General features: G+C 36.9%; 1 protein-coding gene across 8 annotated transcripts in view; it reads right to left on the bottom strand.

The window, feature by feature from the left end:
- Positions 1-468: 468 nt before the first annotated feature.
- YAP1 (Yes1 associated transcriptional regulator) overlaps positions 469-18,225 on the bottom strand; it is an 89,352-nt gene continuing 71,595 nt past the window's right edge. For 4 of the 8 annotated variants that reach the window (XM_050970026.1, XM_050970014.1, XM_050970028.1 and 1 more), the window contains 4 exons: positions 17,106-17,153; positions 9,989-10,119; positions 5,896-6,008; positions 469-5,285 (listed from right to left, as the gene is read on the bottom strand). In XM_050970026.1, the coding sequence (XP_050825983.1) occupies positions 5,047-5,285; positions 5,896-6,008; positions 9,989-10,119; positions 17,106-17,153 (531 nt within the window). In that variant the 3' untranslated portion in view covers positions 469-5,046. The remainder of the gene's footprint in view (positions 5,286-5,895; positions 6,009-9,988; positions 10,120-17,105; positions 17,154-18,225) is intronic. The other 4 variants (XM_050970031.1, XM_050970034.1, XM_050970019.1 and 1 more) reach the window with 1 other exon arrangement.

Below are 18,225 nucleotides of genomic sequence, written 5' to 3'. Positions count from 1 at the left end.
CAACTACTGCAATATGTCACCACCTTATAAATGAGAGTGATATCAGCAAACAAAATTGGTACTTTATCATTCCCTGGCACTGGCTGCCTACTCCCAGGTGGAAGGTGTGATGTTACATTTAAATTTAAAAGGATCTGGGTGACTAAAGCTGGCTATGAACTCATAAGTACAAGACAAACTGATAAATCCATCAAGGCTTGTACCCTTAGCCAAGAAAACACACAAATTTGCTGAATTCCACAGGGCTGGGGCATTTGGTGCTGAACAGTAACAACTCTGGAACTGCTAAAATGCAAACAGTGTATGAATTAGGCCTTTCCAAATTGCACTACATTTAAAAAACCCCCATCTTTCAGACTCTTATACAGAAGGTCAAAATTAATGAAACCTGGCAAGATATTTCAAACTGAAATCTTCAGGCATTTTCAAGGTATGTCATTACGTATTTCATAATTCATAAGTCAAAACTTGGAAATAAAAATAGTGTGTCTTTATTGATAGTCTGCCACAAATTAATGCATAAACTTAAAAGTTAGCCAAAAATGTATCTGCCATCCGAACATGGCAAGCATTATCTGCAAAAAGTGGATGCTTTCTTCTAGTAGATACCCAGATGTTCTGTTACCAGGTCTCACTATAGTGCCATTTGCAATTAAAAGTATTGTTTTACACAAGCTGCATGACGCTCACCAGAGTCACTGTCTCTTCATTCCTGCAAGCACACAGACATGTACACTTTAATGTTAAGCCTTTACTGAAGCCAGTGGAACTCATTTGTCTCTCAGGTGAGCTTGCACACCATATTTGCAGAACTGGAGTTTACAACTACAAAAGCAATGACAAGGGGGACAAGAACAGACGCACTACAATAGGCATTCCAACAATTCAATGCAACTATCTTACTGAAGGAAATCATGTCTTAACATACTATTGAATGTTAAAAACGAACAAAGATGTTTAAGCACAAAGTATATATTTATACCAAATAAAACAACTGAAAAAGTATTACATAAAGAAAAATAATGTAACAGAATGTATTTAAGTACCTAGCTTACAGTCATGCTCATATCTAAAAATAACATTGTTAAGTAATATATATAATTTTGGACATAATTCTCTAACATACAACATGATTCTGTGATTCTAAATGTTGAGAGTACTTTTTCCATGATACAGAACACAAATTGTTTTATACAAGCACACCTGCTAATTTGTATAAAAAACATGCTTGTAAGTGAAAAGGTCACTGTAGTACTAATTTACCATGTAGTGTTAATCATGTTGAAACCATCTCTTCTCCTTTTGCATTGGTGAGCGCCAACACTGAATGGTACAATATTTGATCCGTATGCTTCACTGACACTGCAACCTGCTCCCAAGCAGCAGCACTACCCGGGTGTTAACAGTACAGTTCTGTACAGCCCCATCTGTCTGCATATAGTGTATTTAAAACTAACAGCTATTACAATTATTACAATGATTTCTGTTTCAATATATACATCAGTATAAAATACTACCCAAAACACTTTTGCATTTCAAACAATTTTAACCACTTCATCAAACAATGCATTTGCAGAATTTAAAAAAAAAAAAAATCCGAATTCATATTGATTGCCAACAGTACAGCATCCCTCTGGTATATTTCCTAACAGGTGAGAGAATGGAAATGTCGTAATTAAAATAAGTATCACAAAACATAATTAATGTTAGAGCTGTTCAAGGATTCCCAGTTTGTCAGTATCTACCCTAAGCCATGCTACCCAAATACAGTATAAGCTATTTAGTGTTTCTACAATGAGAATAAAACATTCAAATATTAAAGCTGTGACAAACACACAAAAGCAAGGAAAGAGAATTTGTTCTGTACTCATTTCTGTTGTAGTGAGGTACAGCACGTCAGGAGTTTGCCCTCAGTGCATCAAATCTGGTTCTGTGCATGGACTGGGGAATGAGATGCTGCCGAGCAGTGCTGCAGAGAGGGATCTGGGGGTCCTGGTCTGTGCCAAGTTGAACGTGAGCCAGCAGTGCCCTGGCAGCCAGGAGGGCCAACCCTGTCCTGGGGGGCATCAGGCACAGCATGGCCAGCTGGGCAAGGGAGGGGATTGTCCTGCTCTGCTCTGCTCTGGGGCAGCCTCACCACCAGTGCTGGGGGCAGTTCTGGGTGCCACCATATGAGAGGGATATTAAACTTCTGGAGAGTGTCCAAAGGAGGGCAATGAAGGTGTGAAGGGCCTCGAGGGGAAGCCAATCCTCATGGCTGAGGTCACTTGGTCTGTTCAGCCTGGAGGAAACAAGTGGAGACCTCACTGCAGTTCTACAGCTTCCTCATGAGAGGAAGAGGAGGGGCAGGTAAGATCTCTTCACTTTCAAGACAAGTGACAGGACTCAAGGAAATGGCCTGAGGCTGAGTCAGGGGAGGTTTAGGCTGGATATCAGGAAAAGGCTCTTCACCCAGAGGGTGGTTGGGCACTGGAACAGGCTCCCCAGGGAGTGGTCACAGCACCAGCCTGACAGAGTTCTAGAAGTGTTTGGACAACACTCTCAGGCACACTGTGTGAAGCTTGAAGTGTCCTGGGCAGGGCCAGGAGTTGGACTTGATGATCCTGATGGGTCCCTTCCAACTCAGCTTATTCTGTGATTCTCTATGTGCTATGATATCTGGATACAACTGCGGAAGACAGCTGAAATAAAATCAACTCTGAATTTCCTTGCTGTTGTGGTTTTTTGTCAGATTGTTCAAGTTAAGAAAACTTAGTGTCTTTTCCTGAAGGGAGGGAGAGAGAGGAATTCATAATGAAATTTAAAAAATGCTACTAAAATCCCTATCTTGGACACAATAACACTGCTTTAGGAGCTACTGTGTCATTGCACAATATAAGTGGCCTATTAATCACTGAATTATTGGTGTAGCAGAATATATATCATTGTGAATGTGTTTTTAAAAATTATTATTTTAAAACTTGCCTGTATCCCATAACAAGCCATAAAATTTTGTGTTTTTCAAACACTAATACATTTATGTAAAGTAGTAAATGTACATTTATAGTGGCAAATTTCAAATCTCTGCCTCTGCTGCTTCCGTTTTAAAAATAGGATTTGATTAAGAGTTTTCATTCTTTACATCATCCTAAACCAGAATTATTTCTGAAGCATAAAAAAAATCCAAATGGCAATAGTAATATCATGGGGGTTTTTGTTTGTTTTGCTGATTTGTTCCTAGCTTAAAAAATAATCAGTGTCTTGAAAAAAAATGCAAAACAATAAACCCCAAAAAATCTCTCCTCAGGAGAAGTCCCTGCTAACTGAGAGTTTTTTTCCAAAACTAAGTTTCACACTTACAGTATCTTTATAGTCATGTTATACACCCTTGAAAATAAAGGCTCACTGTTGAGAATGGTGATAAGCCCTTAATTATAGAGGTGTTAACTGGTGACACTATTTTTCATCAGAAAAAACCCAAAAACCCCACAAAAATTCATAGCTTATATTGAAAGTTTGATTCACGCTCATTTTGTTCATTTAAAAATACTCTTTGGAAACTTGTGTCAACTCCTGCAGACAACTTAGTGATACATCTTTTCCTGTTAAAATAAAAATGATTCATATTCACCTCTACCCCATGCTATGCTCTACTACTAATATACACTTCATTACCTGCTCATGTCACCATCTAACACGTATCTTTACATTCTTCTACATATAGTGTCCAGGGCTTATTTTTCACCAAACAGAACTTGATAACTATTACACTTAGAAATTTTTATTGAGAAGTTTTTTGGTGTTCTAGCCTTTTCATTGCAACACACTGTGATATTAATAGTTCAGAATTATTGTCCATGACAACCTAAGAGAAACTTTTCATAGATTTTTTTTTTTTCCCATTAAGAATTTTAAAATCTGAACTCACTGAGATCAAAACTGAAAACCAGAAGAGAGATTAGATGTAATTTTAAAATGGTTCTGCTACTTTAAGATGCATTTCAAATTTGTACACATGACAAAGGATTTTAACTTTTACATTGCTGTAATCAGATTCTAATTCAAAGTCTTGCAAATACACATGAAAAATAAGCCACTGGTCATGAAATCTAATGATTACATTCAAAGCTAGCCTTTAAAAAAATAAAAAAGTTACAGGCAAAACATACTGGTTTATGTACTCACTAGCTTATCAGGCTACAATAGGCATGGTTTAAGTATAAAAAAAAGCAGACAATTTAGATTTAAATAAGACTGTGTGAAATCAGAAAAAACCCTTAGATTTCACTATTAAAAAAACAACCCAGAACACCTATAATTACTTCCCATCCTACAGCTACAGTTAAACCAACTAACAAAAATAATCAAAGTATTTTTGAAAAATGGAAGTTAGGCTAGAGTATGTGGCAACAATCAAAGTTCATATATGTTTCTATGTAAAATGACTCATGATTTACTATAACATAAAATACAAACAAGAGCACTTTGTGGCTAATGCAAGAGCTACTAGAAGGAACACTTAATGCCAAACAGTCTTCAGCCCTCCTTTACGTCGTATCTCCAAATCAGTATTGACTTCTTTTGACCAGATACATCATTTTTGGCTTGTCACCCCAGTATGTCATGTTTTACCACTTGCCACAGGCAGCAGGAGATAACTAGCTGAGCAAACTACAAGCAGTGACATGCAGAAATTAACTCTCAAATCTGAGTACTTAGATAAAATGATACGCAAGCGCACACTAGGACAAAAGGAATGGCATTCGTCATCCAAAATAGGTTCATCATCCCTCCCCACCCCCCTCCAACAGTAGTTGCAACAGCAATAGAAAAAGATCAAGAAGATGTCTGTTCTTCAGAGTCAACTGTGAAAAAAAGTCAGCAATATACAACAGCAGCGATGGACAAGGAAGAGCAAACCCAAACAAATTTGTTGAGTATTTGTTCATGTACTTTTTCTGAACACAAGCCAAAGTGCACCACACTTGCTTGTTCTGAACTTCAGATACAGATGTCCTAATCTCCTTAGATCCTTCACAGATTTAGAATTCAGTCTCCCTGAGGCCCCTATAACCAAGTAAGAAAACTCTCTTTATCTAGCTTGGTGGCTGCCAAGACAGATTCCATGTCATTAAGGATGTCAGAGCTCAAAGCCTCTTGCAGACTTGGCATCAGTTCTTCTCCTTCTATATTCATTCCATCTCCTTCCAGTGTCCCAAGGTCCACATTTGTCCCTGGAATGGCTTCAAGGTAGTCTGGGAAACGGTTCTGATGGGATGGTATGTTACTTTGGCTGATACTGTCACCTAGTTATAACACAAAGATGGATATTAAGTATACTGGAAGTACCAAACCTACAATTTATCAGGACAACTGGTTAAAGGTTACTCATGTACCTCTTGCATCATACAAGCAGTGTAACCCACAGAAATCCATCACAAACCCCAAAGATAACTTGACTGCATGCAGAAGCACAAAGAACATGCCTTTGTTTCCAACTTTCACCTACTGACCCAAATCTTACAGATCTTTGATGTCATTTAGCACAATTTAATTTTTACACTTGAAGAAAAAAGACAATACTGAGTCACATATAGTTTTGGAGTAATATTAACAGCTCTGGATGAGGTACTATTCTTAGCTCTGAACAACATTCCTTCAAAAAGCAAACACACTTAAATTCCTTATAAAAACAGGAGTGACACACTTACAAGCAATTTCCCCATCCTCCCAATACACTTGATTACAAATATATTTTTTCATAAATCTAATGTTTCTATCAGAGAAACAGGGGAAGTAGGAAAAGGTAGAAAATAACACAAAAAGTATCAGAGCTTTTCAGAATTGCTTGTTTTCACTGCAAATGGAAACAAGTGTATTTGGAAAACATGCATTAAAAATGTACACAAACCAGACCTGTATCCATCTCATCAACACTGTTCAGGAAGTCATCTGGGGTTCTGGGTACACTGTAACTGCTCATGCTAAGTCCACTATCTGTGCTTTCATCTCTGGAGTGATATGTTCCACTGTAACAGAAGATAAGGAGGAAAAAAAATGAGGGTAGAGCACTTAAAAAAATAAAATAGATGCTTGTTTTGAACTAATTTATGGGCTTTGAAAACATTGCTACCATGAGAAATCTCCTATTCTAATAAAAAGCTTAAGCATTTGTTTGCATGAGACACCTGGGTTTTATGTTATGCAGACCTTTTCCAATTAAAACCATATTATTTAGATTCAATTTAACTTGATGAGAACATACCTAAGCAGCTTTAAAAAATGGCCTACTTGTGTTGTGCATAATTTTATTCTTTTCACACCCACCCACAGCTAAAACCTTTCGAAGCATATCAGATAATCCATAATGATTATAAAAATAATAATAATTATGGTGCACCCTTTTATGCTCCCATAAGGATAAAAAAAATACTTCTAACTAATGTTCCCATGTTTAATCAACCACTGAAGTGTATTTTTAGGTCACTGCTGTTATAAATAGTTGGAACTCCTTTAGCAATTCTTCAATTGCTTCCCGCTGCTGCATTACTGCTTGTTCAGTCACACATGTCAAGGCAAGAGAGCACCCAAATATAAATCAAACCCTGGTACAGAAGCCATCCTATAAACAAACCCTGCTCAGAATGATCTTGCTGACAGAACAGTTAACCAAACTGATGGCATGGGGCCTTACATGCCTTCACTTTCTTACTGCCATCTCCTGCCAGCGCAGAAAGCACAACCAAGAGAGCCACAGTGGAAAATGTGGGAAGGGGAGGGGAAGTAGGCCACTGTGCTGAGATTAGATAGCACAGTTTTGGTAGCAGGGATCTGCAGGGATCACTGTGTGACACAGCAGGAGATGATCCCATGTCAGCCAGCTGTTTCCAGCTGTCTCCAAAGTGGTCCTGCTGCCCAAAACTGAGCCCATCAGTGACAATGGTGGTACCTTTGTCATAACGTATTTAAGAGGGGAAAAATGCTGAACAGCAGATGGGAGAGAGGAGTGAGAATATGTGAGAGGAACAGCCCTGCAGACCCCAAGGTCAGTGCAGAAGGAGGGGCAGGAGGTGCTCCAGGCACCAGAGCAGAGATTCCCCTGCAGCCCATGGTGCACAGCCCATGGTGAGGCAGCTGTGCCCCTGCAGCCTGTGGAGATGCCAGGGGGAGCAGAGATCCACCTGCAGGCCCTGGAGGATCCATGCCAGAGCAGCAGGATGCCTGAAGGAGGCTGTGACCCCATGGGAAGCCTGTGCTGGAGCAGGCTGACAGCACCTGTGGCCTCATGGTGGGAGGAGCCCATGCTGGAGCAGCTTTGCTGGCAGGAGCTGCAGCCTGCATAAGCAGCTGTTGAAGGCCACCATCACCTCCCTCCCCCCTGCATCCTCTAATATTCAGTCTTCACAAAATATTTTCAAAATCTGTATTTCTTTAGCTTATGTATTCTGAGATTCACTGAGAATCCTTACTGATTTTCCATCTGGCATCCTCAATGAACATCAACTTGATTTACTGTTCAAATTATCATTTGAAGACATAGTAATCCTCCTCATGATGTCCTTGTGAAGTATATAGTATATGGCTTTTTGTCAAGTATGAAGAAACAAAAAAACTGTGAACAGCTATTAAATATCAGATGCCAGTAGAATGCCTTCAGCCATGTATATAAATATATATATTTGATTCCATGAAGACACCTTTGCCATACAAGAAAGGAACCTAACATTTCTTTATAGATAAATAAAAAATATTTCTCTTTTTTTAGACTGATTTAAGAACAGAATCACCACACATTTGATACAATCCTAGTAATTGAACTTAAACAATTTAGAACTTCTGTGAACAAAAATCTGGTTTACTTTATGGGACAGAATACTAAAAACAGAACTGAGACTATGCTGAACTAAATCACTCCAGAGGAGAAGGCTTTTTGGCTGCTCGTCTCACACTTGGAATGTCCAGCACTTCTCTTCAAATCACTCCTTAATACAAATTTCCTCTTTCTTCAACAAGGATTTGTTCATTTAGTAGTCACATCACCCAAAATTACCACATACAACTAAACAGCATTACCCAAAATAGAGAGTGGATTCTTCTTCAAATAATCATTGTTAAAATATGTGTATACAAAAGAAGAAATACCAATTTAGGAGTTAAACAGAGAACTACCATCACTACCAAAATAAATCTCACCGACAAAAATATATAAACAAGTGTGGCAAATCAAAAGGTGAAATAGTCTAATGAAGTCTGCACTGATGAATATCCCATTAAAAAAAAAATCAAATATACCATAATGACAGTAAGTACTGAAGATAGCAGGCGGATTTGATTATGCATTTTAAACCACTACTGAGCATTATCTAAAATTGCTCCAATGTAGTGATTTTCTGAGATTTTTTAATGCTACTATTATATAGGCAGCAGAAAATATTAAACAACCTAAACTCTGAATAGATAACTCTGGGGCCTAAATTTAGTACTGTCTCACTAGGAACTTTATACACATCCAACAAAGACAGAAAGGACCATTTCTCAAAGTCTGAACTTTAACATAAGGAGTATCAACAAGACCTTTAGGTCAAAACCACTGGACTGCTTTCTGCACTTTTTGAAGTGCATATTCACAGATGTCCTTTCTTAAAATCCCTTTCCCACACCCATATGACAGAATTAAGTGTGGTGCCACACATATATCAGCCTAGAAAGAGACATATTTTCAGACCAAAATGTAAACGAAGATAAACTGAACTCAAGTCAAATACAGATTTTCAATATTTTGTATGGGATAAGGGCTACATTAAAAAAAACCCTCAACATATATGCAATCAGGCAAGCAGTATCTTTTTGCACTTTGCAGGTAAGTGCCATAAAATTACAGAAAGCAAATTTGCCCTTTCTAGCTTTTTCCTCTGTTTCTAGTTAACGGCAAAGATCCATCACTTTCTCTTTTATGTGTGTAGACTTACAACGGATAAACTGCATCAGTCCACTGCTGTGGCCATTTGAAACCTAAAGATGCATTTCCTTCAGGTCAGAAGACAGGTTTTGAAGATGTGAGGACTTGTATGATGTATGATGGCAACAGCCTTGAAAAGCAGTTCAAGCTAGAATGTTACTATACCACATTGATACCATCACCTATCTACAGAGGCTTCTCATACAAGAGCAAGTCAGGTTTAAATTGTCTTGTCTCTTTTATTTTGTAGGACAAAGCCAGCACAGCCGAGGCTCATGCAAGAACACCCTACAGGATGAATTCCATATAGGATAATCCCTCCAAAAACCATCAAGTTTTCTAATCATAATTGTCTGTGTAAGAGATAAATCTTCCCAAAGGGATTACCCAAAATACAGATATCACTTATCTCAAGCTGCAGCAATGTCTCTGAAGTTGTAATGTTTGGTAGGAAGAATTTGAAAGCTGAAATTTGAACAGTATTTCCAACAAAATAAACACTTCAAGTCAGAGGGATTTAGGAAAAAGTTTTATGAAAGACTAGTCTATATTGCAAGATTCTAAATCTTGAATGAAAATACCCACTTCAAAATAATACAGCATTTAAAATGAAACATGCCACTATTTGTAGACCTAGCATTAGCATAGTAAAAATACTGCTAAATACCTGAAGTGGAAGGGAGCAGTGAATGGAGAAACCTTAAAATGAACCTCAAGCTGTAATCTTAAATGTGCCTCACAGTTCATTTGATCTCACAGTGAGCTATTCAAAAATTGAGTCAGTAATTTGAAATGACTGTTAGTCAACAGATTATGCAGAGGCAAACATGTTATGACTTTGAATAAAAACCTTCCTACAAGTCTGAACAGACTACTTCCTCCCACAGGAGACAGCTTTTAATCTTCAGCTTTTACCAGACTTGCCATTTAAGGAAAGATTCATTTACAGCTGTGGCTCTTGGCACGGACAGATGTTCAAAATAAACTATTACATGTACCAAACAGAATTTTAAATCAAATTTCTTTCCTCTAGTAGCTATTCCTACAAACCTGTTAAGAAAGGGATCAGAACTATTTGTAGTCATTGTTCTCAGTTCCTGAGACATTCCAGGAGATGACACGGGGTTTTGAGATCCACCGTCTTGTTCCATTGTTGGAAGCTGGCTACGGAGAGCCAATTCCTAGAACAGCAGGAGAGGGAGAAAGAGAGATCATGTTAGGCATTTGAATGCACTTTCTGGATACATAAACACATGACATTATAGATAATTGATGCTTTTACTGCTTCCAGTTACAAGAGTTAAATGAAATGAAACTAGTTTCTGAGGGCAAAGCAAGAATCTGTACTGGCTTCAATGAAAATGCAACTTCCAGCAGCCATGACCACCATTACAGAGACTGCACTGTATATGTATTTATGGATATAAATATCTGTATGCTTACACGAATATTTTCTAGTTCACTTCAGTATCTTTCTGCTAAGTTTATACTTAAACCAAAACAAGAATTGTTAATACTATCTGACCCCTAATATAACCTGTTTAACTCTGCTAAATAGCATTTTATCCCCATTTCTTTTAAATTCTGATTTAGTTCCTGGCTTCCTTTGTACCTTTCTAGTTTCAGTCAAACTTTCAAGCCTTTCCCTAAAAGTTTCCATTCATTCTTGCTGTTTGAGGCATGCATTTGAAATTTCTGACTGATCAAATCAGTGATTAGATCCCTCTGTAAATTTCAAAGCTCTTCAAATTTGGAGTAATTTCTTAGTAAGGCCAAGATACTGCACTTCTGAAGCTACAAACCTAAACTGCATATAATTTTTTACACATCTGAATGTTCACCAGCTTGAATCAAACCATTCATTAAGCTTGTAATTACTAATTGATGAAAGTAAGCATTAACATAAAATGCATTATATTAAGGGCAGATGGAAATAAGCAACATTTGATCAAATTTCCAGTGACCCCTCTCCCCTTTTTAAACAAGTAATCCATGAGTTACATAGGTGGAAATACAGTAATTTTCTTCAAGCAACTCTATTCAAACATCATCAATGTCCCACCAAAACTGAGCTTTGTTACTGCAGAGACTGATAAATCTATTGACTATCCTGTCACCATTACCAGTAGTATGTGACTTCCAGGCTGTGACTGGGAAGATAATCTCAGGCAAAACCAATCCTGTCAGTCTTGACAATACTTACAATCTCTCACTTGTAAATTGAGAGGTCTTCATCCATTTTCAATAAGCTTGAGGACTACTACACTGTAGTCTTTTAGTATATAAAACTAACTTTGCCCCAATTCTTTTTCCAAGTGATTTCTTTTTAAGAAATCTAAGGTTATTTTATTTTATTTCCAGCAGACTGTGTATTGAAGCTTCCCTACTGACAGGTTTTCTTTTCTTTTTCAATCTGCACATGCTTCACTCCCATTCCTGTGGATTACTATTCTACATATTCCTTTAAGCTTTATGTCTTGCGCTAGAAAATCTTCTCACTACAGCTGGTTAGATCTCTGCAGAAAGTGTACAAGCATACCATTGGTTTTTGTGTTCCTCACACACAATTACTACTTCAAGTAAACCTAGCCCTCTGCTCATCACCACTTATCTGGCCACTGTTCTAACAAACAGTAATAATACTCCACCCACATTTTCAGATCACAGGATGTTAGACATATTTTAATAATTTCTAAAGGCTTGTCCATATGATTTGCATTTTCTTATGTAATAAACCCAAATGTAAAGCCTATATAATGACATCTTACTTCACAGCTAAGTTTGCAACCTTGTATCAGTGACAAGTTACCTGATAATACAGGTAGACTCATCCATTTGTAAAAAAGAAAGAAAGAAGTGTTCTTCCTGGAATTTCCCAAACTCTGATCTGAAGAAGGCAGAAGGTCTCAGACCACCTATCCCAGAGATAGCTCAAGAAGTGCTCACCCATGTGCTGTGTCCTTTTCCCCTTCCCTCTTGGTTTGATCTGTACATTAAATCTTTATTTCCTTGGGCTGCAGTCCCTGATTTGGATGACGAGGAGGAGCCAAAAGTGCCAGCAGACTGCAGAAGCAGCTTAATCACATACCAGTGCCACAAGGAGTGGTAACAAAGCAAAATCTACATGGAGTAATTTCTGTATATGAACTAATGTGACATTTTATCTCCTTTGTGTGGCCTTTCCAATTGGAACTGCCTCCTAATTCAATAGTTGTGAGGAAGATTAGAAATCCAGATGTCCCCTTTTCAAGAGCTACTGACACCAAGAAACAAAAAAAAAAAAAAAACCTCACGATTTTTCTTCTGTTACTATAAGAAAAAAAAGTCAGTACAAAGGAACAAGAAATTAGGAAAAACAGTGAAGTTACCTTTGTATTTTTTTAAATCCTCAGAGTGTACTTAAATAGTACGGTAAAAATAAATATAGCTTAAGATGCTGGCCAGCTAAAACAAAAAAATCTCATTTCTCTAAAGGCCAGCTATAGAGATGTATTAAACCAGGAGAGAGAACTATATTTTGCCTATTCTTTGGCATGTCCTACGTAGTGAAACTAGTATTTTTAAAATTAGTACTACTTTTATCTTTGTTTTAACAACATTGCTAAAAATTGGAAAACTGCAACTATTTTTAACTATTTATAAGTAGCATTACTGCTACTTTTACAGGAGTCAGAAGCACTTTCCCCTCAAAAGAATGTTATTACTCATCTAAGTAATAAATTTATGTCATTCTGGGAGCCTGAAAAAAAATGGAATTACCAAAAAAGACAAGCTACAAAGTTTCCTAAATGGCTTAAGAGTATGTTAAGACTATTTTTCCTAAAAGGTATAAAAGATGGAAGCTGAAGCGTTGCTTGAAGAACAGTCTTTTCATTTCTCTTCCTTATAAACCTGTTTTGCAATAAAAAAGTTGTAGGTTTTCTGTACTTAAAAAAATGTATGGGAGTGTCCAAGTCTCTCCCACCTCCAAAACAGTGCAATGTGAACTCAAGGCTTCTAATTCATGCTTTGAAAGATGTGCTTTATTAGAAGTCTGGAGGCAAAAATAAAACTATGACAAAATCCTGGCTTAGATTTCTATGAATTTATTTCATCCTATTTTTTAAGTATGTCAAACTTGTTTTAAGTACCTCTGGATAAAGAAAGGCTTAGTATTCCTATTGTTAGCACAAAAGCTGAATTTTAGTTATTACACAGAGACCAAAATGATCTGTCATCTCCTTAAATAATTTTTAAAATAAGGTCAGCACCGTGTAATTTATCTGGCTGACCCATGCACTTTTTTTTTTTTTTTTTTCATAATTCCTGACAGATTAAGTTTTATGTTAAGTTACAGGTCATTCACAGCATGTTCAAATTAACTTTATAAAACTACCCTTTTAAGAGTATTTTTATCTTCACTTGCTTTTGAGGAAAGGCAGATGACTTGTGCAACTAACTTATATTCTTACTGTACTAAACCTATGATATGCTACTCAATTTTACTTGATATATCCTGATAATTGATTTTGCAAATTTACTTTAAAAGTGCAAATTTACTTTACTTTACTTTACAATTTTAACATTTCTGTCCCCAACCATCACTTGACTATGAAATGATCCACAGGCTTTCCTGGGATGGGACAGAAGTTTTAGGGGAAAGAGAAGACCACAACACTTATGGGCAGACTTACAGCACCCACAAAGTTACAGCACATATACAAAAGAAACAGGGAAGACACAGGGACTGATGGAAGACAAATGAACTCAGCAATGAGGAGTTGGGCAGTTTGTGAGGACTGAGCGGAAAATGGACCATTCACTGCTTCAGTCACAACAACCAGCACAGCCAGTGAATGCAGTTCTGATTTACTATACACACTTTTAAACAAGGTATTTATCCATAAAGATCTACACACATGAGCAAGCAATACAATTATTTTGTTGATCTGTAAAGTTTAGAAACAAGCTAGAAACAAGAAGCAGATACAGAATCAGCAAGCACATACAGAGGAACTCATCTCATATATATGTAGTATGCTGATCTTACTAGCAAATACTCTAATATTAGCAGCAAATAAATAAGAAATCTTCCATTCTCAGCACAAGAAAATAGTCTGCACAACATCCAAGAATAATGCCATCAGTACCTCAACATTATTTGCCTCTATTTCTTTCCACAGCACACTGTAAGGGAAGAAATCTGTTACTTAACATCTGTTCAATTTTGTGACATACAAAACTTGATTGACATTTGCTCTACATTAGAAATTGCTGACAGTCAGATGCTAACTGCAGGAAAATGGAAAGAGAGCTAGTGGGGATGGAGTGAAAGTCAAGTCATGCAATCTCTTTACTTAAACAGACATTTTTAAGGTTTCACAAATAACTGATGATGATAAGCACAAGTAACTGAACAGATGCTTGGTGTTTTTAAATTTCCTGGATGTATCAACAGTTCTGGCTGATACACAGTAAGTCTGAAAGTTGAAATTTTTGCTACAGATACCTTTGACATTTTTAGAATTTCAGTAAAATACATCCTCATTCAAACAAGAAGAGTTTCCTACAGTGCTTTCTATAAAAAATGAAGCTGAGCCATTATTTGCTCTTTCCAGAAGGTAAGGCTTCCATACACAACACTTGGAAAGTTAGTGTCACCACAGCATACTGCAGTACCACGGCAGAGACACCAAAACCTGGCAGGAACACTGTGGTTAGCCAGTACCAAAGAAACCTGACCACAGATATAAATACAACCATGGCAGTGTATCCGGGCTACATGGGGAAAAATGTCAAGAAGGATCAGGATCTTGTGCTAGATGACCTCCACCAGTACCTTCTAACCTAGTGATTGTGTGACATGAAAAGTTCAGAGATCCAGTTAAAAGTTAAGAAACATTTCTCAGATGTTTTTAATCTATCTATACAAGAGATTTCATTAGATAAAAGCTTCAAGAATGCAAATGTTACATAATTTCTTTACAAAGAAAGACCTTGGCAATCCCTCTCTAAAACAGACTTAGCTGTCCCAGAATTAAGAGCACTGAACATATGAAGATTTAATTTTTATTATTCCTTAAAAGAATATCTAAAATCTAGCAAGAGAAGCAATTACTCTGCCACCAAGTACAGCTTTATCATCAGGGAAGCAGGTAATTCCTCCAAAATTCATTAATTTTATTCAAAAAGAAAGACAGACCTGTCTGAAAGAAAAAGTTGAACAAAGAAATTTTAATGCTTTCTATACATTTTCCAGATTAACTAGGTCAGCTGTGATCTGATCAGAAGTACAGATTGGGACTTCAACAGCAGCATCACCAGAGAAGACAGACTACATTTGCCTCTACAGTACAAGGCCTCAAAAAGCATTTAGAGAACCAGAACCCAGAAGCAGTTCTCTAAGCACTTTCTCCCACCTGTGGCTATTCATTACATTACTGAGTGATATGAAAACACAAAAAGTACATTTAGATGGTGTGACACGAATAGTCTAGTATTACATAACTTTAAATGTGACATGATTGCCCATTCTTCTACTCAACAGATCACTCACGCACACTTTGACTCAGTAGCAAGTGCAGACTAATAAAACTGAACCCAGGCAGGAGGTATAGTAGGAAGCAAGTTTAAATATAAATGGAATCCTGATTTTTGTATGACTCCTTTCATCAGTTTCCAGTCCAAACAGAGCAGTGACCACTACATAAACATTTAATAAATTATCAGTATAGTCCCTTCGAGTTTTCACTGTTTTTTAGAATTTAAAACCGTAATTTCAAGAAGTTCCAAAAACCTCATCTTACAGAGTTCAGTATGAAACTGATAACAAACTTCTCCATTTCTTGTATTTTCTTGAGTTGGCAACAAGAAGAAATTACTGGAAGAGTGAACAATGACAGGGCTTCAGGCATAGAAGAAAACACAGAATACACTTTTGGCATTCTGTAAGAAAAACATCCCCTATGAATGACCTAATTATGCCAGAAGATAAGGTATTTTACTCCACTACTGTGGAGTAGTTCTCCTTTGTTTATTCTCTTGTATACCCATTATTTTTGAGGAGGTTTTTTTTCTCCTCTGGAATAGGATTTAGTATTGATTGATAAGATCATTATGTGGCTAATGCTTTGTTAATGAATCAAATTACTACATCTCAATTAAAATCCTTCTGTTTAAGAGCTGCTCTGGTATTGCCAAACAAGAAAGTATTTTTCCCAGGGTGTCAACACTAAGGTCTGAGGTTCCTATATCTCAGAACTAGTAACATACAAGGTTTGTGCTACTCTTCAGAATGCAACAGGACATCAGTACTCATGGGTTCCAAACAGAGGATACTTTCTTTTATTGTTTTTCTTGCCTAGTGCATACAGAGGTTTTTCTTTAAAAACAAAGTACAGTACAAGCTAATATAAATATTGGTACTAGGAATCAGCAGATTAAAACACTGTTAACAATAGTAAACATTAAGTTATCTGAATATATCCATAAATCCACCCTTCCAGAGAAAGAAGACCACATTAGCTGTTTATTATGCTTCACATTTTGAATAATTTTATTTTGGTCTGAGCTTTTCATAACTGTTGTTTCCTATACAGAAAATGTATGTGTGCAAGAGCCAGCTAAACGTCCAAATGGAAAAATTATATCTGCATAGCCATTATTTTGTTAGTCTAATCTATTAAGTAATTCTGTTATACTATGCATGCTTAAAAATCATAACTATTTCAAGTGACTTTTCATTAACTGATAACAGATATCCTTCTCTAAGATCATACCTGTTTTAACAAACTGATAAGAACATTCATATGAACAGTACTTAAAAGTCACCAACTACTACCTTAGATAGTTTGCTTCAAATAAACATCTTGATGACATCAGGACTGGAACAGCAGTATCCTCAAGAATGCTAAACAAGAAGGTTGTTTTCAATGTAAAAAAATGTGCAATGAATTCTTCTCGTTTGCTCTTAAATATCGATATAAAGTTGTGGTAATGCAGCACTCCTAAAAACAGTGTTAGGGCTGTGACCAGAAAAGTGATTCAAAAATGTGCATGGCAGAGGTTGGTTTCTTGTTTGGGTTTTTTTTCTTTTTTAGAATGTTTTCATGTAGCAAAAAGTTCCCTGCTAGCCTAATGTAATGCTTTCATTTTTCTAATTACGCTGAAACATCAGTTAAGAGCCTACCTGATGTTTTGGAGAATTTGCTGTGCTGGGATTGATATTCCGCAATGCCTAAGAGTAAAAATAAGATGGATAAAAATTACTTTAGCTGCATGGTTTACCTATGCAGGCTGTCTTATAAACACCATCTTGTAGTATCAAGCCCCCGAGACAGGCCAGATGAGACAGGATAAGGGAGTTAAGAACTGTGAAAATCATGACACAGTGAAACAAAACTCACAGATTTACCAAGGATGCATATTTGACAGATAAGCTTAATGACTAAGGAGAATAACATGAAGAGTACTGGTTGTCACCTGCTCCAAAGTTAGTCAGGTTCTCAATGACAACTGAGGCAAGAAGACAATTAGAAGGCCTACCTAGAAGCATGCTAGCACAGGGTAAAATGTCTGTTTGTGGATTAATTGCAAAGCAGGAACAGCAGAAGCCCAGGTGCTTAAGCGGAGAGAAAGTCCTGATGCCACCTTTGCAATGTATTCTTACCTAAAGTACTATAAAAAGTAATGGCTGTAAAGATGACCCATCTTACACCAAGAGATGCTGAAGATTCCTACAAAACAGTCCTTGACTACAAAGGGGATAATGGAAATCAGAACACTGCAGGTGATGAAGAAAGAGAAAAGTCGTCCTTGAAGACATTAAGATGTTATCCTCTTCTGATACAAGGCCCATCACCCAAAGTGAAAAGGGAAAGATTTTAGAAGGTTTTCTTTAAGAAAAGATTAGTGCTTTGTCTGCCAGTGTCAAAACCCCAAAGAAATATCTTAAGTATCTAGCACAGATAGTAGTAACTATTAAAACACTCAGATTGAACAATCGAAGCAGAAGGCTTAGAATCAAAAGGAGATCAAGCCCGAATTCCAATCCAGAGATTGCAAAGTCCAGCCCTACACTTTAATATTTGCTACAGCCATATCCATATAGTGAATAATACAGCCATATCCATATAGTAGAAAACAGTAAAAGGCATAGTTTGCAGCCTTATTATGAAGTTTGAAATTCTTCAGCATAAGAAAACCACAGGTTCAAAATGCAGCACAAGTTATTCAGTTGTTTCATGCTCACTCCACTATCGAACAGGTAAGATTTTGGCAACAAGGTATCTCTTCAATGGATCTTATAT

The sequence above is a fragment of the Serinus canaria genome, chromosome 1 (genome assembly GCF_022539315.1).
Source record: "Serinus canaria isolate serCan28SL12 chromosome 1, serCan2020, whole genome shotgun sequence".
NCBI classification, from domain to species: domain Eukaryota; kingdom Metazoa; phylum Chordata; class Aves; order Passeriformes; family Fringillidae; genus Serinus; species Serinus canaria.
The sequence above is the reverse complement of the archived record's forward strand: the minus strand, read 5'-3'. Positions and strand labels throughout refer to the sequence as shown.